The 25,653-nt window shown below is 37.0% G+C and overlaps 1 protein-coding gene, 2 long non-coding RNA genes and 2 pseudogenes across 3 annotated transcripts; 2 read left to right on the top strand and 3 right to left on the bottom strand.

Annotated features, from left to right (window-relative positions):
• The first annotated feature begins 898 nt into the window (after positions 1-898).
• On the top strand, positions 899-3,772 carry LOC149378985 (uncharacterized). The gene is made up of 4 exons (XM_089604236.1): positions 899-953; positions 1,797-1,901; positions 3,369-3,599; positions 3,689-3,772. The coding sequence occupies exons 2-3, from the start codon at positions 1,806-1,808 to the stop codon at positions 3,594-3,596; spliced, it is 324 nt and encodes a 107-aa protein (XP_089460362.1). The 5' UTR covers positions 899-953; positions 1,797-1,805; the 3' UTR covers positions 3,597-3,599; positions 3,689-3,772.
• A 3,431-nt stretch (positions 3,773-7,203) lies between these two features.
• On the bottom strand, positions 7,204-8,110 carry LOC149378984 (germin-like protein pseudogene; annotated as a pseudogene).
• A 14,654-nt stretch (positions 8,111-22,764) lies between these two features.
• LOC149378983 (germin-like protein pseudogene) lies at positions 22,765-23,647 on the top strand (annotated as a pseudogene).
• Positions 23,648-23,812: 165 nt separating this feature from the next.
• LOC149378982 (uncharacterized) lies at positions 23,813-24,728 on the bottom strand. Its single transcript, XR_016294283.1, has 3 exons — positions 24,516-24,728; positions 24,159-24,270; positions 23,813-24,034 (listed from the first exon to the last, which is right to left on the bottom strand). It is a non-coding gene; the product is annotated as an uncharacterized LOC149378982 (long non-coding RNA).
• LOC149378981 (uncharacterized) lies at positions 24,723-25,419 on the bottom strand. The gene is made up of 3 exons (XR_016294284.1): positions 25,180-25,419; positions 25,007-25,090; positions 24,723-24,785 (listed from the first exon to the last, which is right to left on the bottom strand). It is a non-coding gene; the product is annotated as an uncharacterized LOC149378981 (long non-coding RNA).
• Between the last annotated feature and the right edge of the window lie 234 nt (positions 25,420-25,653).

Raw genomic sequence — 25,653 nt, 5'->3', positions numbered from 1 at the left:
ACAGTTTGAGTGAACTACCAAACATGCCCTTAAAGTCTTCGAATGGTGTCTCGTCCTCAGAAGATGTTAACTTGTACCTTTCCCTATCCCTGGATATTTTAGATGTGCGGTAGAGATAAATAGTGTCCCGATAATCTTTTTCCTCATGCAACAATGCTTCCCCATATTCGACTATGAAGGGATTAAAGACCATTGTTGATATATTGCAGCAAGCATCAATGACTTCGCTGTGGACATTCCATGCCACCGTGATTTGAGATGTGGAGTTAAAAGAGGAGTGTGATAGCTACTTTGATTTCTGAAATTTCGTGAACCATTTACTCGTATGGATGGGACGGCACCATGGACTATACCATTACGGGCACACAAAATAAAAATTGAATCACACAAAATATCTCTCCGTCTTCGAGGGAAAAAAATTACCTATTATGAAGTATCACGTCGATGATTTTATAATGCCCACAATGATGACAATTTTGATTTTTTATTTTATTTTTTATTTTATTATTTTTTTTCCCGTAAGAACCTACTAAAACTAAGAGAAGGACATAAGTCATCAATTTGTTTAATATGGAAGAATTGCAATCGTTCTTTCTTAGTATTTGTTCATCTGTATATTTATCTATATAATTATATTGTTATTATTATGAAAAAGCACCCAAAAAAAAAAAACACTCATAATAAAGGGTTTTTTTGTTTTTTTTTTTGTTTTTGTTTTCGAAAAGGAAAGACAAATCTATAAAAGTTACACATGTCCATTCAAAATAAAACTAAATTGTAGGTAATTTAAAAAAAAAAAAATTACATCGATTTGCAATTCGTGTGGATAGGTTTGAACCCCCATTACCTTAAATGGCACAAAATATGTGTATAAAACCTTCGTTAGCCTCGAAATCTCCCATCGATTACCCTGTCTCAGTTTTGGTCTCTTCTGCGGCGCCGTAACTTGTTTGGTATTATTTCTGATTTCTTCTTATTCCATTTTTCTTAGTTTATTTTTATTTTTTAGCACGCATTTTATTCTCTGTATATTTCGTTGTTCAATCAATCTAATAAATTAGTTGAGCAAATGAAGGTTGGTTTTTGTCCAATTTCATTTTTCTGGCTTTCCTGTTGTCTATGCTCAGCGATTTCTTATGAACTCTCTTTGCCTTTTATAACCTGATTCATGTGTTTTTGTTTTGTTGCTGAATAGCAACGAACTTGCGATCTATCACGAAATTACTATCAAAGAGTGAAGCGATTACTTTATAGCCCATGATATTTTACGAAATTTACAGACAACAATTGCATGGTATATATACATCTACGCAGAACACTAAGATTCTCTTTGTTTCTTTGGTGTGAAACATAAAACTATATCAATCTCGTCACACATATCATTATGTGTAGAGATGTCGTTGTTTAACCTAATGAATTAGTTCAGCAAAAGACTCTCATAAGATTAAGGTTGAATTTTGTTCAATTACATTTCATAAGATTAGGTTTTTGAAATTGATGATATGTTCTGTGCTCTATGATACCTTTAATTTCTTCAAAAAATAATTTGAAGGACGGAAATTTTTTATTTTTATTTTTATTTTTATTTATTTATTTTTTTCTCGAGATATCAACGAAATCTGAGATCTATTAGAAAAATACCTATGACCTAAGGGATTCCCTTTTTGGCTCATGATTTATTACAGATTTTGTGACAACAATTATATCGTGTGTATACATCTACGAGGAGGGTGTAAAACTATGTTTATTTGGAGAGATATAATTAATGGCTCTTTTTAACCTGTTTCCATGATCAGATTCATGCCATGGAGACTTTGGGTGTTGTTGAAGGTGAGGATTCCGAGGGCAATGACGGTAATTATGAAGGTGTTTCAATGAATCGGAGTAGCGACATACCAAAGGTAAATCCATTACTTACTAGCTTGTTATGGAAATGATTTATTCGAATCTTTTTTTATTTATTTATTTTTTTTAAAAGCGGTTACTTGTTCCGACATATCTGTTTGAGTTTATTATACGTTGTTGTAGTTTTTTTTTTTACTTTGACATGCATTTGAATCTGAGTTTATTTATTTATGCTTTTTCTAAATTTGGGGTTTTATTGTTGCAAGTGGAGAATAGGTAATTGGGGGTCTGTGGTTTGATTTTATGGTTCATATGTGCTATTCCATTCAATTCAACTCTCTTATTAAGTACTTTCTCAATTAATTTGCATTTCGGGAATTAAATCTTTGAGAATCGTGCGATATTTCCACCATTTTCTTGGTTTATGTTAGCTTCGTCAATCAGACAAGTTAGGATGCTAGAGTTAACCTAGAAACATTAGTAGTATATATTATGAATTGTATATCCAAGTATTGTCTCAAGTTTTGGCTATAGTTTTAGGAAATTATTGAGAACTCGAGTTCAAACTCAAAAGCCATTATTTTTTTGTAAGTGATCGGCTTACCTACCTTTTTTTTTTTTTTTGAACTAAAGTTAGAGCCTTTTTTTGGGAGACAAACCTACTTACTTCTACCTTGTTCAATGAATAAATTAAGAATTTAAATTTCCTATTAGCTGTTTCGTTTTGTGAGTTGGAATTTAAATCCATTACTCACTAGCTTGTCATGGAAATGATTTATTCGAATATTTTTTTTTTAAAAGCGGTTACTTGTTCCGACATTTCTGTTTGAGTATATGATACGTTGTTGTAGGTTTTGTTTTTACTTTGACAAGCATTTGAATCTGAGTTTATTTATTTTTGCTTTTTCTAAATTTGGGGACTTATTGTTGCAAGTAGAGAATAGGTAATTGGCGATCTGTGTCTTGATTTCATGGTTCATACGTGCTATTCCATTCAATTCAACTCTATTATTAAATACTATCAATAAATTTGCATTTCGGGAATTAAATCTATGAGAATCGCGCGATATTTCCACTGTTTTCTAAGTTTATATTTCGAATTGTGTATCCAAGTATTGTCTCAAGTTTTGGTTATAGTTTATAAGGAAATTATTTAGAACTCGAGTTCAAACTCAAAGGTCATTATTTTTTTGTTAGTGATTGGCTTACTTCCATGTGTTTTTTTTTTTTCGTGAACTAAAGTTAGAGTCTTTTTTTGGGAGACAAACCTACTTACTTCTACCTTGTTCAATGAATAAATTAAGAATTTAAATTTCCTATTAGCTGTTTCGTTTTGTGAGTTGGAATTAGATTTTTCCTTTAAAAGTAATTTATAGACCACCTTGGTTGTGGCCGACCAGGATTTATCAGGGAATCTTACGTCGAGATAAAAAAAAAATAGCAGTGTTTTTTTTCTGTTTTTCTTGTAGCCCATTTCTCAGACAGTTAAGCAGAAAAGAATGATTTTTTTTTTTTTTGGAAAGCTGGACATGGAACTGAATAGCTTGGTGGGAAAGAAAACCGAGTTAGGGGAAGGGCTATCGCTTCTTCGTCACTCTCCCAACATCTCGGAGAAACACCAAGGATCCAGCAAAGTCAACAAGAAGGTCTTAGGGAATTCCAAGATTGCGTTGGCTTGGATGTTGATGGACAAGAGCAGCTTCATGAGCATTGTTGATCGCCGATTTGCTAAGAACTGTTGTGTACAATAACAGGTACATAATCACTATAGGAAGGAAAAAGAGATGAAGAAAAAGTCTCAAAAATGATTTTCCCATGATGTTTATGTTTTGTTATATGACAGCTCGAAGTTCAGGAGGATCGACTTCAAAGGTTTTCAAAGGTCGAGAGTCTTGAACTTGAAGGCCATTGCGGGGCTTTGTTCAAGGTGCGGGTTTTTCCTTGAGGAGTCTGACATTCAAACTGATTCCGATTTTTATACGGCCAACGCTGCCAGAAATATCGTGAATAGAAGACCATCTAGTAGAACGCATAACATTTAGCTATCGATCGATGACCTGTGCCTTAAGTTTTATGATACTTCGAAGACAAAAAATCTAATCTCGTGTTCTTTTCTAAATTTTTATGTTGTTTCTTGGTTTTGGACAGACAAAACATAAACTCTTCACAACGGGAAAGAAGAAAAAGATCCAGAGAGCCGCAAATGCAGAGAACCAGTTTTGGAGAGAGCTTGACAGTCTTGGCATTGCTCATCCACTTGAACATAGTGAATGAAAATGAAAGAGTACATTTCTGCAACAATGAGGATTGGAGTCTGAATCAGAGTATAACATTTATGTTAATCTCAATTTTTACTCGGCCAGTGTTGCCTCGACCAGCGTCCCCGGCTGCCCTGCCCTTGAAAATATATGCCGTAAGGTACATTTAGAAGTCGGTTATCATGTGTTTTTTCTTTAGTGGCCGAAATATTAACCAAAATTGAGATCCGTTAGAAAATGAAGTAGAGGTTTCACGGTTTTCAAACTTCTACTCTTGATTGGTCCAGAAGAGTAAAATGTTGTATTTAAGCTCATGATATGTTACTGATTTATTGGCAACTATAGGATAATGCGTATTTGTCTATGAAAAGAATGTTGTAAGACTCTGTTTATTGTCTGTTAAACAGTTAATAGCTCTTCGTCAACTGTTTTCGCGTCCATATTCGCTTTATGGAAACGTTGTCGGTTGACGTTGACAAAGATTTCGAGGTAATGGAACGGAGTAGCGACATACCAAAGGTAAATCCATTAACCACTTGCTTGTTATGGAAATGATTATTATTATTTTTTTTAAAATTGCCATTATTATCGTTTTTGAAAGACAAGGAAAAAAGAATTATTGCTCTCATTTTGATCGCTGTAGGTACAGATGCATCGTAGCTGATATGTTTCCTTAAGATCAAGATCGACAGAACTCTCGAGTCCAACATAAGCTATATATGGGTGGATCCGCGACCCGTACCTATGGTGAAGTGGAATTGAGCTTTATCATAAGCTCGCGGATTTACCAAATCTGATCTCGAAGTCGCATTGTTGGCTTGGTTCGTTGTGGGAATTAATGACTTCGTATTTGGAAATTCTTATTGTGTAACTTCATTCTATTTTTTTCGATAATAATATAAGTAATCTTTCCATATAAGTTCATTTAGCTAGTGTATGTAGTTCATTGCAATATTTGAACGATAAATAAATAAAGTACGTGATATAAATATTACTAGCGAGAAAAGCGAAATGGTCTCCATCTCTTATTTAATTCAATACATAAGAGAAATCCCCTTCTTTTACTCTCCTCCCTCCTTCACCGAACACTATTTTTTCTCTTTTTCTCTTAGAATCTCACTGAAAATGATCGGAGAAATTGATGTTTACTTGTCACCACCCCTGTAAAACTTCCGGAAATAAACCACGCACCGTCCCACTCTCCCCACGCGCCCGAGTCTCCGTCGCGCGTGTACACCATGCGCCGCCCTTCATGTCTTTTTCCAGCTTCTTTCGGCTTCCGTAGCTTCGTCCACATCTTTTTGTCTCTTCGTGAGCAGAGTTTTTGGAAAAAAAAAAAATTCTCTCCGATTCTGAAAGATGCTTCATTTCATCGCCGTTTTCCTTCGTTCTGTCAGCCCTAGCCAGGAAGCCTGATCATGGTTGTTCTAAGGGACAATGTTTACGTAGATTTCTGTGAGATAGAAGATAAGCGTTTCTCGGTGTCTCTCGGAAGAGATGGTGGAACCGTTCGTCTTTTGGAGGATAGAGGAAATTGCTTCTGAGTAGGGTTGCTTCTTGTTGGTTGGTCGAGATTGTGGAATAATGTTTTGCATTCGTTTCGGAGGTCAGATTTTGGAGGAGGTACGTTGGAAACGGATTCTCTATAATTGTGGATGTTATGGTCAACAAGAGAGGTTTTTGTTTAAGGCTCTTGAAGGTGGCCCAAGGAAAAGGCAGAATTATTCTAATCCCAAGAGGGCTCTCAGAGAAACGGATGGAGAGGTTTTGTGAGGATTATGAGTTCGACTCTTAAAAAATGGTCATCAAATCTATCTTACAATAACAAGGTTCAACGGTGTGAGGTCAACAAGGAAGTCAATAAGGAAGTCAGTTTTGTAGAGGCAGTGCATGGCCAGAAAAGAATTGGGAAGGAAGTTCAGCCCGAGCAGTCTTTTGTTCCCCACTCTTCTTCGAAAGATCAGGGGTTCGCAGGAAGTGTTTGCAGGAGGTGTTCTCGAATGATCCGGGGTTCGAAAGGAAAGAAGCTTCTAGGAGAAGAAGGAAGTATTCGTAGTTCTCCAGTTGTTCATGTCACTCCGCTCGGCTCGAAGATCTCTGATGGCTCCAGAGCTGGCAAAGCAGAAGAGGTTTTGGGAACCCGCAAACGCCAGAGGTCGCTCTTCGCCTTTTGGCCCTACCAACGAGTGCTTGTGAATGGGCAAAGCCAGGTGCTCTTATTTTACGACTGTAGGGAAGATTGCTTCCATTACTGACCAGAAAGACAACAAATTCTCCTCTCATGCAAAGAGCCGGATGACAGGAGACCTTCACGTCCGGTTCGGGGGGCGGGGATCTCCGATCACTCTTTATCCTAAAGGGCTACGATTTGGGATCGAAGAGTGAGGCTTTTCTTTCAAGAATGAGGCTCTTATTCACTTCAAGGAATGTGCTGAGTTCTCAGCTCCCCAGATCTTGGGAAAGGGCTGATTTTGGAGACAGCTTCAGCACATCTTGATACGCTCGAGGCTCTGGATGGCATGGCGGCTCTCTTCGATTATGATGCGTTCTCCTGCAGCGAGGAAGACAGTATCCCGAATTCCATAATCCCTCTTCCTTCCACTCTTTCTTGGGATGCCGAGTCTCCGAAGTCTAATGGGATAGAGTAAAGTGGTGTAGAACACAGGTGGTGTCTACTCCCAAGCGGCGAAAAGGAAAGGTTGAGAAGATCGAAATGGATAAAAGAGGTCTTCGAAAAATGGCCTATCTACTTAGCTTACGGAAACCGAAGTTCATGAGGATTCATTCCGGATTTTTATGAAGTCTTTTGCTTTGATTGAGAGGAGGTTTGGAGGATGCTTTTGGGTTTCGTGGATTTTAGTATGGTGTTTTGATTTTCATTCGGAACAGCGATCAGGGAGCAGCGGGCGGGTTTTTTGTTTTACAAACTCTAGGAAGTTATTTTCACAATTAGGCTTGTAGGATGTTTGCTTTTCGGGTGTCCCTATTTTTTCTTTGTTTTCTTTTTTGGGGCTTGTTTCGGGTTTTTCATGAAGCACCACCCATGTAATCGGATTTTGCATGTTTTCAATATAACGGTGTTCTTGTTAAAAAAAAAATAAGAGAAAAAATCAAAACTGATGTCATCAAGTTTTGTTTCTGTTTATTATGTGATGATAGTACAAGAGGGTAACACAACGGAAGAAATAACAAGCCCCACATAACTTGGGTTATTACAGAGACAAATCAACGGAACTTAATCAAACACACCATGAATTTTGAGACACCAATAATGCTACAAATACACAAGGATAAATGTCTCTAGCTTCCACCGAATATAGCCTTGAGCCTGTTGATCTCGACGGGGTCGATGAAGGTGTTGGCTGCCATCAACTCAGTAGGGAAATCGTTTCCGAACAAATTGAATGGCACGAACTGGATGCCAGGGCTGCCGCTATTGAACCCAACGAAGAACGTGGCTGGTTTCGAGTTTGGGGAGTTGTATTGGAAGTGCAAAAGGCCTTGAGGATAGATCATAACGTCGCCTTTCTTAAGGGTCGTGAGGTATACTTTGTTATCTGAGGAAATGACGCCGGAGGTTAGGGTTCCCTCGATGAGGATAAGGATCTCGGAGCCCCTCGGGTGGGTGTGGAGAGAGACGACACCACCAGCGTCCAAGTCCAGACGAGCCAAGGCAATCCCTAGCCCGTTCACACCTGGGAAGTTGTTGTAGAATGCACCGGCCACCCCTGCTTTGAGAATGTTCGACGTGTTTGTGCGGGGCCTGAGTCCCGAGAACACGAAATCACTTGCCGTGACTTTTGATTGCTCTTTGCAAGGAAACCCTGACGGGGTCTCTTGGGATGTGTAGTCGGCGATACAAAAGTCTTGGACAGCCCCGAAAGACGTTGAGAAGAGGAGGAAAAAGAGGAAGAGGGAAGAGAGTACTGTCATCGTCTTCATGGTCAATTAAAGATTGCTTTAAGTGTGTTGTTTTTGTTATTTGATGAGTAGTTTTAAGTTGTGGCCTGGGGTTTTTATAGGGTTTCATGTCTTGTTTACCACGCGTCGTTTATTCTTATATCATTTCAATTATATGTGTACAAAGTTATAATAAATATTTGAAAAAATAACGAATACTTACTTGATCCATAAGTTAACGCAACATCTTTAAATTATCAATAAAAGCTCGGTCTGTGTTTGACGACCTTGTATAAATATGTTAAGTGTATATTAATGTTCGACATCGACACTGTTTAAGATATTATATTATATGCACAAAGTCAAATAATCTTGAAGCGTGATAACAAATATTAATTAATTAGTCTGCTTTGAAATACTTTCGCTTTGAATGGTTTTAAAAATTACGAAAATAAGTTTAAACCTATTTCTTACGGAATGATAAGACCTTTGAAGGTGGGATTGGGTTTGAAGAAAGCATTCTATGATTGATAAAAAATTGAGCAAATAATTTTAGATAATTGATCAATATATTGAGGTCATAGTCCTGAAATTCTGTCATGGCCTCTTGACTGAAGGCAAAATTGGAGAGTTTTCCAAGGAGAAAAAATATTACACATCGTTATCGTATCGCAGTTCTGATTTGCTGGTAAGACGTGTACCGTTTGCAATATACTGAAGTATTTGGTTTACATGTCTGATATCTCGTATCCCATGGTGAATAGTGACTGAAGAGATAAAACCGCAACAAAGAATAAAAAGATATCATCAACTAATGGTATTTATTTGCAATAAATATATTAGAATTATGGTAAACATATAGGATTTATGAGTAAAATAAAAAGGAATTAATTTCAATATATATTTTTAGTACTTATGATAAAATTGTAATTTAACGAAGTTTATTTTTATTATATATATTTACCATATTTGTTATAATTTACAATATTTGCGTAATTTTTAGAGCATGCTGCAAGAAATATTCAAACTCACGACTACAAAAAGTCTAATTAGCGTCACTAAAAAAGCGAGGCATTACATTTTGGACGTCGCTTTTCGAGCAACGCATATGCTATTGATGCCAAAACATTTGAGCATCTCAGTGCCAAGTGACGCTCCATGCGGGCTCTATTTACGATTCCGCGGAAAAATTACAGGGGCGTCGCTTTCTGCATAAGCGACGCACAATGTGTTTGCGTCGCTTATGTAGAAAGCGACGCAGCTCATGTCACCCACCACATAAGTGACGCACAAATCTGAATATTTATTAAATTAATTTATAAAGTGGGGCGTCGCTTTTCCACTGAATGACTCCAAAATTAATTATATATATACACGTTTTCCATTATATTTTTTCTACAGCAAAACAATCAAACTGTACTCAAAACCAACCAAAACAGGTAAAAAGCAGCACTAATTTTTCATGTTAAATTTCATAATCATTCATAAACAAGCATCTGAACATAGCAAAATAACACGAACACATTCCTACAATTCATTAGACTTGTTTTAGATCCTACATTTTCAATCATAGGTATTCGAATCCCGTCGGCGAGGAAAAAGGGCGCCCAGAGGGCGAGGAGGACACACAGCGGAGGGGCAGCGGCGAGGACGATGGGCGGCGGCGTGGAGGAAGGGAGCGCAGAGGCGAGGAGGACGGGCGGCAGCAAGGAGGAAGGGAACGCAGAGGCGAGGAGGAGCGGCGGCGAGCGTGCAGGGATAAGGAGAAGAAGAAAAAAAAATGTTCAGAGCGGTTGTGAAGAAGAAGAAGGAAATCGTTCTTATAACCTGACCTAAAATCCTGTGCGACATGTCGCACTTGTTGCTATTATCGGGTGCGACATGTCGCACCTGTTGCCATTATCGGGTGCGACTTGTCGCACTGGATAGTATTAGGAAAAATGAATTCTAATGATATCCGGTGCAACATATCGCACCGGAAAGTTAGAAAAATTAATTTTCAATATATAGACAGTGAAAATAACCGGAGGGATTTTAGGCCAGCTTAAAAGTTTTGAAACTTGTAGGTGCGACTTGTCGCACCGGATACCACTTAAAATTAGCGAAAATTTTAGTTTTCTGGAACGGTATCCCGTGCGATATGTCGCACCTGATGCCCGTTTAGATGCGAGTTTTAGGTGCGACATGTCGTACCTAATACCCTTCCGCACTAGAAAATTAAATTTGTAGTAGTGAGACTGAGATAAAGATATAAATGTACCATCTACAATAATACTTGCAAAATCTTTTCGAAGTCCGTCCATGTTTGCATTATTGTAAGTTGGAAACAACCACAATTGAAATCAAAATATATGAACATATTAAGAAACGTTACACAATATATTAAGAAATGATCTCCCTCTAAAAAAAGTTTCTCCTCATGAGTAAGACAAAATATTCGCACTCCGTATCTGACAGTTGTTTTGGGCCCTATGATCAAATATAATCAATATCATTTGAAGATATTAAATTATGTAAGTTATATAGTAACTTTGACCTTCAAAGGTATGTCTAAATATTTTTCGTGCACTCTACATAAAATAAGTTTCATAAATATAAATGCACAATACTATGTAGTTATATAATGTCAAAACTACACAAATTTATTACTTATATTGAAATGACCGATTTTAGATCATTCCGAATAGGTTGATGAAGAGGATCAAAATGATACACATTACCATCCCCTTCCATGGCCAAAAGGATCCATTGCCTCCTAAATAAACAAAATTCTGAACTTATTAATGATTATAAAAAATAACAATAAACACATAATATCACTAGTACAATTAATAGCATCAGGTGCGACTAAAGTCGCACCTGAAAGCATCAGTGTCGCACCTGAAAGTATCATCAGGTGCGACTTTAGATGCGAGGAATAGTCGGCTAATGAGGACGGAGAAGAGAAGTTCGCAGAGAGGGAGAGAGAAAAACGAGTTTACAAAAAAAAAACAAGTTTCAGCGGCTACGGAGCGACAGAATCGCACCTGATAATTCTTCAGGTGCGACTAGTTGCATCTGATAATTCTTCAGGTGCGACTAGTCGCACCGGATTATAATAAAAAAAAATCTTCAGGTGCGACTAGTCGCACCGTATTATAATAAAAAAAAATAAAAATTTCATTCGCCACGTCATATTAATGAAATAAAAGAGGGGGGTTTGAGGCCCGCCTAAAATTTAAAACTATCTGATGCGACACAGTCGCACCAGTAAGTTTCATCATATTTTCAGGTGCGACTAGTCGCATCGGATTGTCAAAATCAAAAGACAATTTGAGCGAATTTTTTCGGCTTCTGATTGACTATCAGATGCGACTAGTCGCATCTAAAAGTTATTTAGATGCGACTAGTCGCATCTGATAGTCTTGCGCATCATAAAATCAATTTTGTAGTAGTGTATTTTAGAGGTATTACAATCTTACGAAAAGTTCCATGGTATTAGCAAAATTTGCGTTCCTCTCAAAGCACCCAATCGAGATGTGATACGACTCACTCGATCATTAAAGTTTTTACGTTTAACATAGATCTCAACTTCTTGCGGGTTTACAAATCGATATTCACCTCCTCGGGGATTATGTGTGTACAAGTGCCTAATCAATGAATAAGTTAAATACAACTTTTTGTAATTAAAATGAAGAAATTTATTTTAGTATATACCTTATATATATCATAATAGGTGTGGCTCCAATCTCCTTGGATGCTAACAAATGCATGATGTCTTCTTTTAACACCATTAAACTCGCATGCGTGCCAAATACTATTGGATCGGTGTCCATAGTGTACAAATAATCAACCCTAGCACTGTCCATGATGTCCAACAATGTCGTAATCGGGTTAGTAACATCTTGAGTGAGCGGGACCGTCGGATGAGGTGGTGGGTGAAATTTTGGTTGCGTTCTAGGTGTTTTTAGAGTTGATTTGTCTTTCTTCTTCAAGCTTTAATTTGTTCCTTAACCTGCATACACTTTTCAATGACATCTTCACTAATACATAATATATATATATATATATATATATATATAATTAATCTACTTACTTTTTCATCTTCTACTATAACTTGGCCATGCAACAATGGACATTAGCGTGTCGGATAGAATCAACATCTCTTCCTTCACAGGGATTGGAAGTGGATCGTTCATGTGATCCTCTTCTACAAACATCACAACAACTCGTACATTTGATTCATCTAGAGGCCTCGTGTGAATAACGACAGTCGGGTTCTCATCGATCGTTAGAATTCCAGATGCGACGATATTCCCAATTGCAAGCACAACCAAGGTGTTTCCCACAACAACTTCAGTTCATCTATCAATGGAATAAAATACACATCAATGTTGTTATTTGGTTGTGTGGGACCCGATATAAGTAGAGACAACATCATGAATCTGCGTTTCATGCACAACCAATATGGGAGATTATACGTCACAAGAGCCACGGGCCAACAACTGTATCTGCTGCTTTGTAGGGTATGTGGATTAATACCATCAGATGAGAGAGCGAGTCGAAGATTTCTAGACCCTTTGCCGAACACTGGCCACTTTGATTTAGCACGTTTCCAGGCAGGCGAATCTGTACGATGTCGAAGTTTTCCGCCATCGATTCTTTAGTTAGAATGCCAAATCAAACTTTGAGCGTGTTTAGGATTTTTGGCGGCGATCGGAGCAAGGGGCAGCGATGGGGCAGAGACCGGAACAAAGACCGACAAATCCACGTGGTAATCACCGATATTGAATAAAAAACCTTAAAATAAAAAATCTCCAAAATCAAAATGCCTAGAAAATAAATTCTCTTACTCGCGAGATAGGGAGAGACAGACGGCTCGATAAATCGGCGGAAGGAACGATGCCGGCGACGAGTAGTGTGGTAGGATATAGAGTGGCGTGGTCGGAGTTTATTGAGATTATGATCGGATTTTATTTTGACGATGACGACGAAGAGAAGAAGGTGACAGAGTGAGAGTCGTGATAATAAACAAAGTATTAAAGGCGACGCCCCTAACACGTGGCGTCGCCGAGAAAAAACCGATGCCACCCTTAACGTGTCCACTACTTATTGAACCGCAATTTTTTATGCGTCTACTGATAGTAAAGCGATGCCCAATTGAATTCTCTTGCCGATTTTATATCTTGGTGTCACTTTACTGATAAGCGATACTCTGCTAAATCCAGATGGCTCTCTCGCTACGCGCCATGTCATCCAAACCCTAGCAGATTTACTTTGAGCGTCGCTCAAAAGTGTAAGTGACACAAATATAGCAACTTCTATTACGTGTTTTGTAGTAGTGACTATTCCCGCAAATGTACGAAAACCTTAGTCATTTCTACCAATTTCCTTCCCTTTTTTTTCATTTGCATTTTGTTTTATTCTTGTCTATCTTAATAAACCGCCACTTGTCCAAATCCAAAAAGATGATATGAAATGATGTTTTACCTGAAAAATTCACAAATCAACCCTCAATTTTTTTTCCCCCGCATATTAGCTCCCCTACCTAAAATTTATGGCTCTGTCCATGCTTGTAAAGTTGGTATCTTTCTTTCTATGTAACATCATAAATTTAGCAGTTATCATGTTCATACTGAAATTTTGTGTATTTCAGTTTTTACCTTCTTGACCTGATTTGGATTATTCTAATTTCTGAAGATATGGAAATAACAGCGATATATATGTATATATGTATGTATGTATATAACATGTACTTGCAATAATTTCTATAACTTTTAAACAATGATTAGATAATTTTTTTTTTGTAAATTTGTTAATATTTTGTTAACTTCTTTTAAAGTTAAAACATAAATAAGTATCCTTCATTCTAAATAATCTAATTTATCAACTTAATAGTAAATTGTTAAATTTCAAGCGTTTATAAGCTAGCACAACAAGACACATAATATTCATATCATAGGGTAAACATTTTTTCGATTGTGACCTGTTAGAGAAGGCTCCAAGTCAGTCGTGACATGTTGCACAGTTGCAGCCGCATCACTGCCACATCAGAACCAGCACATACCAAAGACTGGTGTAAAGTTCGTTAGCCGTAACGGTATCAGTTACCACATGTAAAAGTGTGTATGTCACAAGTCATTTGTATTTATACTGTACAAATCAATTAACAACAAATTAATGAGATTTACGTATCAGAGAAGATTCTCTCTCTGTTCAAGTACTTCGTGCGTTTACTCTCAAACTCTATCTTGGTATAAGAGGGATCGAACATGGCATTCAAAGCTTTATCTTAATCACCATCACAAGTCAACGACCTGTCTCAAAGATAAGGCTTGAGCTCTCACTTCACGCCAACTCTCAACAGGGCGATCTTAATCAAACTAGACAAGGATAACTATTCAGCATGGCGTTCACAAGTTCTTAAGACGATCAATGGCCACAACATCCAAGGCTTCGTCAACGGGAAGAAAATGTCTCATGTTGAGTTCACTGAAGTGATCAATGCTGAAGGAGATAAGGAAATGCATCGGAATCCCGATTTCGATCGATGAAACAAAGAAGATCAGTATCTTCTTAGATGGCTTTTGTCATCTCTATCCACAACGATTCTCCGATCGATGAGTCGAATTCGTACACTGAGAGGTGTTTGAGCACTCTCGAAGGACGATTCACAGTCATCTCCTAGGCGGTTTTATGCCGCTCAAGCTTCATCTTTAATCCACGAAGAAAGCATGAACATCTCAGACTACTTCGCCAAAATGGAGAGCATTGTTGACTCTCTATTCTTGGCTGGAAGTGAAATCTCAGAGGACGATTTGATTATGACGATCCTTATGGTATTGCCATCTGAATATGATGTCATCGTTACGACGATAAGAAATCGCTTCCAAACCGGTGATGAAAGAGTCTTAGAACTCACAGTTCAAGAAGTACTTGCTATGGCTCTCTCTTAAGAGATGAGGATTGAACAACAAAATGAAGTTCTCGAAGTCAGCGTTCATGGAGCCAACGTAAACTACTCAGAGGCGCGTGGTTGAGGCCGATCTGGAAGAGGACGCACTCAAGGTGCTCGAGAAAATTCCCGTCCAACATGCCATATATGTGGAAAGCTTGTGGTCACATTGCTACAACGTGCTGGCATACACTCGATGAATCCTCCCAGGTGCATATTTCGCCGGCTTAGAGATCAGTGATTGATCCTGTGTGATACATGGACTCAGGTGCAACAAATTATGTCACAACTGGCTTGGAGAACTTGGAACTCAACAACACCTACAAAGGCAAAGAAAGCCTCATGGTTGACAATGGCAAGTGCTTGAATATAACTCATGTTGGTTCAACTATTCTAGGCAAACATAGAACCAAAATTGTTAAGTTGAACAATGTCCTTAGAGTACAGGATATTAAGAGAAAAATCTTATTTGTGTCTTTAAACTCAATTCTAATAATGATGTTTCTATTGAATTCTATACTAACACTTGTGTAGTAAAGCATCTAAGAACAGATGTTGATCTTCTACAAGGGACACTTGAAAATGGATTGTATCTCATGACAAGACCAGAAGCTGCTCTAGATCAAAATTGTTATTCTCAAAATCCGTGTAATGCTCATGTGTCTATCAAGTCTGTTTTTTCTTGTTTCTCAATGTTTTCTAAGCAATTTGTCTAAACAATTTCAACAGTGGCATAGACGTTTGTGTCACGCTTGCAATAAAGTTGCATCAAATGTATTGAAAGAATGTAAAATTCTGAAGTCAATAAATGATCCACACCATTTATGTGATGCATGTCAATATGGAAAAAAAAAATCATACCTTGCCTTTCAAACCTTCAAATTCAAAAGCTACGAGACCGTTGCAGCTAGTTCGCACGGATTTGTGGGGACCATCACCACACAAATCTTCTCATGGTTTCAGGCACTACATAAGTTTCATAGATGAGTTTTCTAGATTTACCCGGATATATCCCCTGTCTTTAAAATAAGAAGCACTAAATGTGTCAAAAAACTTAAAAAAAATGTTGAAAAATGTTTAAACACTTCTATCTATAGCATTCAGAGTGATTTGGGGTGGTGAATACATGATGTTTGCTCTTTTTTTGAAGTAACATGGTATTCATTTTCAACACGCATACTCTCATGTTCATGGTCAAAATGGTAGAGTTGAAAGAAAACATAGGAACACTGTTGAGCTAGGACTCACATTAATGCTTGCACAGGCTCAACTGAGGTCATGGAAGTTTCAAGTCCTTTCAAAATTATTTTAAACAAAAATCCTTACTATTTATTTCTGAAAGTTTTTGGGTGTTCTGTTTTTCCACATTTCAGACCTTACAACTCTTACAAGCTTCAGTTTAGGTCAAAATGTCTCTTTCTTGGTTATAGCTCTCAACATAAGATTTACAAATGTCTTCTCCCATCAGGCAGAATATACATCACTAGAAATGTTGTTTTCAATGAAATGTGATCCCATACAAATCTCTTTTCATTAAGTCTAGTGTTCAGCAAGCTCACATTGATCCAATCATTTACCATCCTTTCAATTTAGTCCTTTGATCTATGAGCAAATGTGTGGGTCAAACTGTTGGTGACCGAACGAGTGGTATCAGACAAGAACAATCGCTCTGATACCACTTGTTGGTGAACGAGGGGAGGTATCAGACACAAACGATTGCTCTGACACAACTCATCGATAAAGCACATAGGATATCAGACACGAACAATCGCTAATACTACTTATTGGGAAAAGTAACTAGGTATCAGATACAAACAATCGCTCTGATACAACTTATTGAAGAAACACGAGCGATATCGGACACAAACAATCGCTCCAATACCACTTGTTGTAATTATTTGCTCATCTTGATAACCATGTAAGTTGTGGAATAAATTAATTACACTAACAAGAGCTAATTAAATGTATGGTTATCTAACAAGATCTAGATTTACTTTATCAATTAAATAATGAAAGCATTCTAACATGTCAAGCAACCAATAAGAACAAAGAACAAGGTATATAGAGAACTTACGGATTGGGCTCACGAATTGAAACTTCAAGTTTTTTCAGTCCGTCTTCAAACGCCTTGATATCATTCTTCAAGCTTTTAAATCCTCATCTTTGAACGCCTTGATCTCCTCCTTCAAGCTTCCAGATCCTCACACTCCTCTTGATGACACCGTAATCTTTCAAAACATAATCTTCGGACGAATAAAGAAATACGACGTGGGACCACACTCTTTAATCTTACACGATCAAGAAACAAATATTGTTTTAAGATCTCACTCTTATTTTTTAAGAACGGAATAGAGCAATTCCAAGGGGTAGAGAGAGAGAGAGAGAGAGAGAGAGAGAGAGAGAGAGAGAGAGAGAGAGAGAGAATCGGCCACTCCTAGAGATGGACGAAAATTTTGGCTTTCCAAAGCTTTCATTTTCTCTACTCATGAACCCCCTATTATAGTAGTGCAAACGATATATTCTCTGTAGTTTCCAAAACATATTATTTCATTTTATTGTGTTCACACCAGTGAATCAAAGCTTGGCCCTTGGATCTCATCTTATGAATCCTACTTTCTCTCTTAGCCATCAGATTAATATCTATGAGATTTTATTTTATGTTTGAATAAAGAATATTTAATTATGAGAGAATAATGGAAATATCTTACTTCATTTTAAATATTATTCTCTCCTAATATTCATGAGAGAGAATAAATGACGATATCTTATTTCCTTTTAAATATTATTTCTCCTAGTATTCATAAGAGAGAATAAATGACAATATCTTATTTCTTTTTAAATATTATTCTCTCTAAATATTCGTGAGAGAGAATAACTAACGATATCTTATTTCTTTTTAAATATTTTTCTCGCTCCTTTATTTCAACAACTAAAGAGAAAATATTGGTAAATACCAATATGGTAGTGGACGAAATTCTACCTCATGGCCAAGAGGATTTGCGCCTATATCCCTGTGCCAAATCCTAAAAATTCGATTCCTACTTTGGTGCAAGGCTCAATTGCTTAAAACCTAAATAATTATTTATTTACTTGGTCAAACAATAAACAAATAAGTAATTGATTAATAATTTACTTGAGGACACAATAAATAATTACTACTACCATAAATAACTATTTAATTATACAAATACCCATATTTCAGAATTGATGTTGTCAATCATAATTACAGCTTGTGAGATTATAATAATGAAACACATTATTATTAGAGGTTCTTTATTCTTCTTATCGAAAACGAATCGGGGACTATGGACATGGTAATAGAAGCTTAATAAACCCGATGAAAAGACAGTCCTTTCTCTTTTCCACATCGATTTGTCTAATCTTGGTCAGACTCCACCTATGTACGCCAAGACTGAACTCTCCTTTATACTAGAATTATATTTATTCATCATGACGAGTGTGCAGTGATCTAGTCAGTACGTGATCAAGATCCTCTGGGTTCAACCCGTATCGAGAAAAGGTGATCAATTAATCCGTTATACATTTCTTGATACATATATACCCTAAGCATTATTGCTTCTCCAGCGAAAGATTCTTCCGAACGTACATACATCGGAAGTGCCGACAATCTATCGATTCTGGAATCAACCCTTAGGTGATTGAACATTGACCTTCTTTCAGGAAGGTTGGATTCCGTATCTGTCAATCACTTCTCACTCGAATCATGCTCCGAAACTCGCAAAACATAAGCTCTTATTAGCATGATAGTAGCCTTTTAGCGAATGAGTCAAAGAGCACAGTAACATGATCCAGTGTCCATGATCACTTCAGGATTTATATCAAGTTTCACTGTGACCATCATAGCGACCCCGGTTTGTGTGTCGTAACGATACTTAAACGAGACATCTACAACCAAGTCTGTCCGGTTCGTACACTTACCACAAGTGCAAGATGCTCGCATGTCGTGATCAACTTTCACTAGTATTCCGCTTATATGACTTTAGATACAACTATCCATGCATGTATCAGTCATCGACCATGTTTTAGCTACACCGCCCGAACTCAGGTGCCCAACATGTGACTCAGTTTAATACGGAGGCTACGGATGATAGTTGCTATTGATTCTGATATTTAGACTTCAACCCACTAATCATGTGATGCTAATAAAGTAAACCATTATTCTATTTAGTAATCATTTATTTATTATCTCTCGTGGACAAGAATTCCTAACACAAACTTGTCTTGTCCATCTACAAGTGATTCTCTTGTTGCAGGCACAACAACTTAGATCCATAAATTCAAATCCAATCCCACACTCAGACACACCCATAAACCATACCATCTCTATACACTTACCTTTTTTTGAACAGTCAGACTAGTTTACCACAAATGCCATAAATACCAAAAGCTGAGAACGTAGACTCTGACCTCAATATGCCTGACCTAACTAGGCACTTGACCAAAAATACACACACCATAACAATAATTTCTAAGGTAGGATTTCATAAACCAAGATTGTTCACTATCTCTAAGCATCCATTAGCCTTGACCATTGGCCCAGTTGAACCAGATACAATGAATCATGCTCGTGTTGCTCCAAAATGAACTCATGCCATGAACTCGGAGATACGAGCTAGCTCTCGGGGATAGTGACACCTGGTTTCTTGTCCCTCATGAAAAAGCTCATCATGTCATTGGAAGTAAATGGGTTCTCAAGCTCAAATACAACCCAGATGGCTCTCCGCAAATGCACAAAACTCATTTAGTGGCACAAGGCTGCTCTCAAACATCTGGAGTGGATTTCTCAGAAACCTTCAGTCCAGTGTTTAAGCCTTCCACTGTTCGAATTGTGCCCACCATGGCTGTCTACAAGGGCTAGGATGTCAAACAGCTTGATGTCAACAATACATTTCTCAATGAAGTGCTCGCATAGGATGTCTATATGGACCAGCCACAAGGGTTTGACACGTCCGCAAACTCAAAAAAGCTCTATATGTCTATATGGCTGGAAGCAAGCCCAAGAGCTTGGTTTGACAAGTTGACAGTAGTGTTGCTGGGGTTTCAAAAGCTCAAGATCAGACACTGAAATCAAATTCTGTAGCGTTGTATTACTATAGATTGAATGAAATTATATCTTATTTGCATTTGAACTTGGAATGAATGATATATATATATTATTATATGAATAATATGTAATTAAATAATTAAGATAAATATATTGAAAAAACCTCTATATGTATATACTCGTGCTAAAAGGTGAGAATAGATCTCCTGTCGAATAGCCGGACATATAATAGACGCGATAAATTGCGGCTTATGTTACACTCCTATAGTGTAACCGCTACAAGTTGTGCACGGTGATTTTGTAATAGCTAGCAATGAGATTTTAGCGGCGACATTTTTTGATACAGTCACGATATCAATATCACACTTGAATAATTGTCGTAGTGAACGATATGTACAAAAGGTAGCCAATAATTATAATAAAAAAAGGGAATTTGATAATTCCACATGAGATTTGGGAATCAAGATGCGAATAATTCGTTAAAATAGTCGTGTGATATAAATATAATGAACACTAAAATAAAATTTGTATTGATATACAGCGACGCTGGTATTAAGTTATGGAACTGTTAGCACGTTAAATGCAAATTGTCTTACGTCTCGTAATATCCAAAATTGACTATGTATATAACTATATATACATTAGATAATGCTAAATAATAAATTGCATTACTTGTGTACAACTTGTGGACTTGACTTATTCAACTTGTGAACTTGACTTATTCAACATCCTTTTATTTAATACGGTCTTTTATTATCCGAGTTTCTAAAGCCTTTGTTAATTGTTATAGGTTACACCTTACGATTATTCTTAGATATAAGACCATATGAACATATATACTTGAAAGCCGATCAATCATTATTATAAGTTTAATATTCACTGTCAGTTCAGTGGATAAGCATATAAAATAATCAGCCTATCAATGAATGCTTAGTATTTCTATGCACAAAATATTATACAATGAATATTCGACATCTTTTGAATATCTTATTATTATGTATTCAAACAGACACCGTGACTCGAAGTTTGCACGAAAGCTCATGAAATTATCATGATCATCAAGTATCAGGAATACATATAAGTATAAATATAAGGTCAAACTTCGACTAAATACTAACTAATCATTTAATTTTGAGACATCATTAATTTGCTATATTTATTCATAGTAAAGGTGTGGTATAAAAATTCCAAAAAAGAAATTACACAAACAAATAAATTTATTAAATATACATGTGGAGGTGACGACAGACAGGCTATGGTGGAGCAACGTTGAAGGAGAGGCGGCGGCGTGTATTGGGATTCAGTGGAGCAATGGATAAAGATGGAGAAGATGAGAAGAAGGACGAGCAACGACTTTGATGGAGGACTTCGGTGGAGAAGATATGAAAACGTTGGTGGACTAATATATGCAACGCAAATATTTTAAATCTGTCGCACAAACTTGAAATCTATACCCCGCGAACAATGTCCCGCCTTTTGATATATAAGATTTGGAGTTTGCCCGGCAGGACGTATCTGCCGCGCAAACCATTAATTCTTGTTGTGAATTACAACCTAAATATATATTTATGAGAATATTAATCGTATACGTATATTTGTTAAAAAATATATAACATAAAGATCAGAGAAATAAAATCATATCAAAATCATTATTTAAAAGTTACCCAAGATCAAAACAGTGCAAAACTTGGAAAGAATGAATTAGTATAAGGCTAATTTACTTATTTATTTATTTATTTATTTATTTTTGCTTAATGCATAAGGCTTTATTCGAGGTAAGTTGGTTAATATTGACTCAGCTATTTACTATTGTCATATGGCAATGATTGGTTGATGTGATGTTAATCTTCATGTAGCGAGTAAGAGCATCTCCGAACAGAGGTGATACGACTTAGGTGAAAAGGATGCTTGATGGAGAAATTCCATTGATTAGAAAATTCCTCGTACGATGCAAGCACACGTGTCGTCAACTAATAAAGTGTGCATTAAGCATGGATATCGATCCCACGAAAAATTTGTCTATTTAATCGATGTCTACTAAGAGAATCTAAATGAGTTATGAGAATGCAAATGATGGGAGTTTTTAATGGTTTTGAAGTGAAAATGAAATAAAATGCAAAAATGGGTAAAATAATAAAATAAAGACTTGTCAAATGAATGTAGAGCGAAGTGATGTGACTTCGTTCGTTTCTAGGATTTGGTCGGTTCTAGGATTCTAGCATCGGTAAGTGTTTGGGTAAACTTAGTCTAATTCTCTCTTGAATACCCATGAATCACTCTCAAGTATAAACGGGCTTAATAGGTTTTAAATTATTTTCGTAATTTTTAAAACCATTCAAAGCGAAAGTAATTCAAAGCAGACTTAATTAATATTTGTTATCACGCTTCAAGATTATTTGACTTTGCGCATTAAGGTGATATAATATAATATCTTAAACAGTTCATGGTAAACATCTTAAAATTTCCATAATGTTCCCCCCGACAAATAAACTTATCTTTATTCTTTCGATGTCTAACATTATTATACACTAAACATATTTATACAAGGTCGTCAAACACAGACCGAGCTTATATTGATAATTTAAAGATGTTGCGTTAACTTATGGATCAAGTAAGTATTCGTTATTTTTTCAAATATTTATTATAACTTTGTACACATATAATTGAAATGATATAAGAATAAACGACGCGTGGTAAACAAGACATGAAACCCTATAAAAACCCCAGGCCACAACTTAAAACTACTCATCAAATAACAAAAATAACACCACTAAAACAATCTTAAATTGACCATGAAGACGATGACAGTACTCTCTTCCCTCTTTCTCTTTTTCCTCCTCTTCTCAACGTCTTTCGGGGCTGTCCAAGACTTTTGTATCGCCGACTACACATCCCAAGAGACCCCGTCAGGGTTTCCTTGCAAAGAGCAATCAAAAGTCACGGCAAGTGATTTCGTGTTCTCGGGACTCAGGCCCCGCACAAACACGTCGAACATTCTCAAAGCAGGGGTGGCCGGTGCATTCTACAACAACTTCCCAGGTGTGAACGGGCTAGGGATTGCCTTGGCTCGTCTGGACTTGGACGCTGGTGGTGTCGTCTCTCTCCACACCCACCCGAGGGGCTCCGAGATCCTTATCCTCATCGAGGGAACCCTAACCTCCGGCGTCATTTCCTCAGATAACAAAGTATACCTCACGACCCTTAAGAAAGGCGACGTTATGATCTATCCTCAAGGCCTTTTGCACTTCCAATACAACTCCCCAAACTCGAAACCAGCCACGTTCTTCGTTGGGTTCAATAGCGGCAGCCCTGGCATCCAGTTCGTGCCATTCAATTTGTTCGGAAACGATTTCCCTACTGAGTTGATGGCTGCCAACACCTTCATCGACCCCGTCGAGATCAACAGGCTCAAGGCTATATTCGGTGGAAGCTAGAGACATATATCCTTGTGTATTTGTAGCATTATTGGTGTCTCAAAATTTATGGTGTGTATGATTAAGTTCCGTTGATTTGTGTCTGTAATAACCCAAGTTGTGTGGGGCTTGTTATGTCTTCCGTTGAGTGTTTCCCCTCTTGTACTAGATTGATCATCACATAATAAACAGAAACAAAACTCGATGACATCAGTTTTGATTTCTTGTCTTATATGGAAGACCATTTCACTTTTCTCGCTAGTAATATTTATATCACGTACTTTATTTATTTATCGTTCAAATATTGCAATGAACTATATACACTAGCTAAATGAACTTATATGGAAAGATTACTTATATTATTATCGAAAAAAATAGAATGAAGTTACACAATAAGAATTTTCAAATACGAAGTCATTAATTTCCACAACGAACCAAGCCAACAATGCGACTTCGAGATCAGATCCGGTAAATCCGCGACCCGTAACTTATGATAAAGCTCAATTCCACTTCACCAGAGGTACGGGTCACGGATCCACCCATATATAGCTTATGTTGGACTCGAGAGTTCTGTCGATCTTGATCTTATGGAAACATATCAGCTACGATGCATCTGTACCTGCAGCGAACAAAATGAGAGCAATAATTCTTTTTTCCTTCTCTTTCAAAAACGATAATAATGGCAATTTTAAAAAAAATAATAATAATCATTTCCATAACAAGCAAGTGGTTAATGGATTTACCTTTGGTATGTCACTACTCCGTTCCATTACCTCGAAATCTTTGTCAACGTCAACCGACAACGTTTCCATAAAGCGAATATGGACGCGAAAACAGTTGACGAAGAGTTATTAACTGTTTAACAGACAATAAACAGAGTCTTACAACATTCTTTTCATAGAAAAATACGCACTATCCTATAGTTGCCAATAAATCAGTAACATATCATGATCTTAAATACAACATTTTACTCTTCTGGACCAATCAAGAGTAGAAGTTTGAAAACCGTGTCCTCTACTTCATTTTGTAACGGATCTCAATTTTGGTTAATATTTCGGCCACTAAAGAAAAAACACATGATAACGGACTTCTAAATGTACCTTAAGGCATATATTTTCAAAGGCAGGGTAGCCGGGGACGCTGGTCGAGGCAACACTGGCCAAGTAAAAATTGAGATTAACATAAATGTTATACTCTGATTCAGACTCCAATCCTCATTGTTGCAGAAATGTACTCTTTCATTTTCATTCACTATGTTCAAGTGGATGAGCAATGCCAAGACTGTCAAGCTCTCTCCAAAACTGGTTCTCTGCATTTGCGGCTCTCTGGATCTTTTTCTTCTTTCCCGTTGTGAAGAGTTTATGTTTTGTCTGTCCAAAACCAAGAAACAACATAAAAATTTAGAAAAGAACACGAGATTAGATTTTTTGTCTTCGAAGTATCATAAAACTTAAGGCACAGGTCATCGATCGATAGCTAAATGCTATGCGTTCTACTAGATGGTCTTCTATTCACGATATTTCTTGCAGCGTTGGCCGTATAAAAATCGGAATCAGTTTGAATGTCAGACTCCTCAAGGAAAAACCCGCACCTTGAACAAAGCTCCGCAATGGCCTTCAAGTTCAAGACTCTCGACCTTTGAAAACCTTTGAAGTCGATCCTCCTGAACTTCGAGCTGTCATATAACAAAACATAAACATCATGGGAAAATCATTTTTGAGACTTTTTCTTCATCTCTTTTTCCTTCCTATAGTGATTATGTACCTGTTATTGTACACAACAGTTCTTAGCAAATCGGTGATCGACAATGCTCATGAAGCTGCTCTTGTCCATCAACATCCAAGCCAACGCAATCTTGGAATTCCCTAAGACCTTCTTGTTGACTTTGCTGGATCCTTGGTGTTTCTCCGAGATGTTGGGAGAGTGACGAAGAAGCGATAGCCCTTCCCCTAACTCGGTTTTCTTTCCCACCAAGCTATTCAGTTCCATGTCCAGCTTTCCAAAAAAAAAAAAAATCATTCTTTTCTGCTTAACTGTCTGAGAAATGGGCTACAAGAAAAACAGAAAAAAAACACTGCTATTTTTTTTTTATCTCGACGTAAGATTCCCCGAAAAATCCTGGTCGGCCACAACCAAGGTGGTCTATAAATTACTTTTAAAGGAAAAATCTAATTCCAACTCACAAAACGAAACAGCTAATAGGAAATTTAAATTCTTAATTTATTCATTGAACAAGGT

This window comes from Urtica dioica, chromosome 12, assembly GCF_054948205.1.
Source record: "Urtica dioica subsp. dioica isolate 48M chromosome 12, U.dioica_male_clone48M_v1_H2, whole genome shotgun sequence".
Lineage (NCBI taxonomy): Eukaryota > Viridiplantae > Streptophyta > Magnoliopsida > Rosales > Urticaceae > Urtica > Urtica dioica.
This window is presented reverse-complemented; position numbering and strand designations above follow the sequence as displayed.

Bases quoted from the DNA above. Each gene is read 5' to 3' on its own strand.
- LOC149378985 (XM_089604236.1), top strand. From the start codon at position 1,806: ATGGAGACTTTGGGTGTTGTTGAAGGTGAGGATTCCGAGGGCAATGAC. The intron at 1,902-3,368 runs GTAAATCCATTA...TTTTTTGGAAAG, and splicing joins GGAGTAGCGACATACCAAAG to CTGGACATGGAACTGAATAG.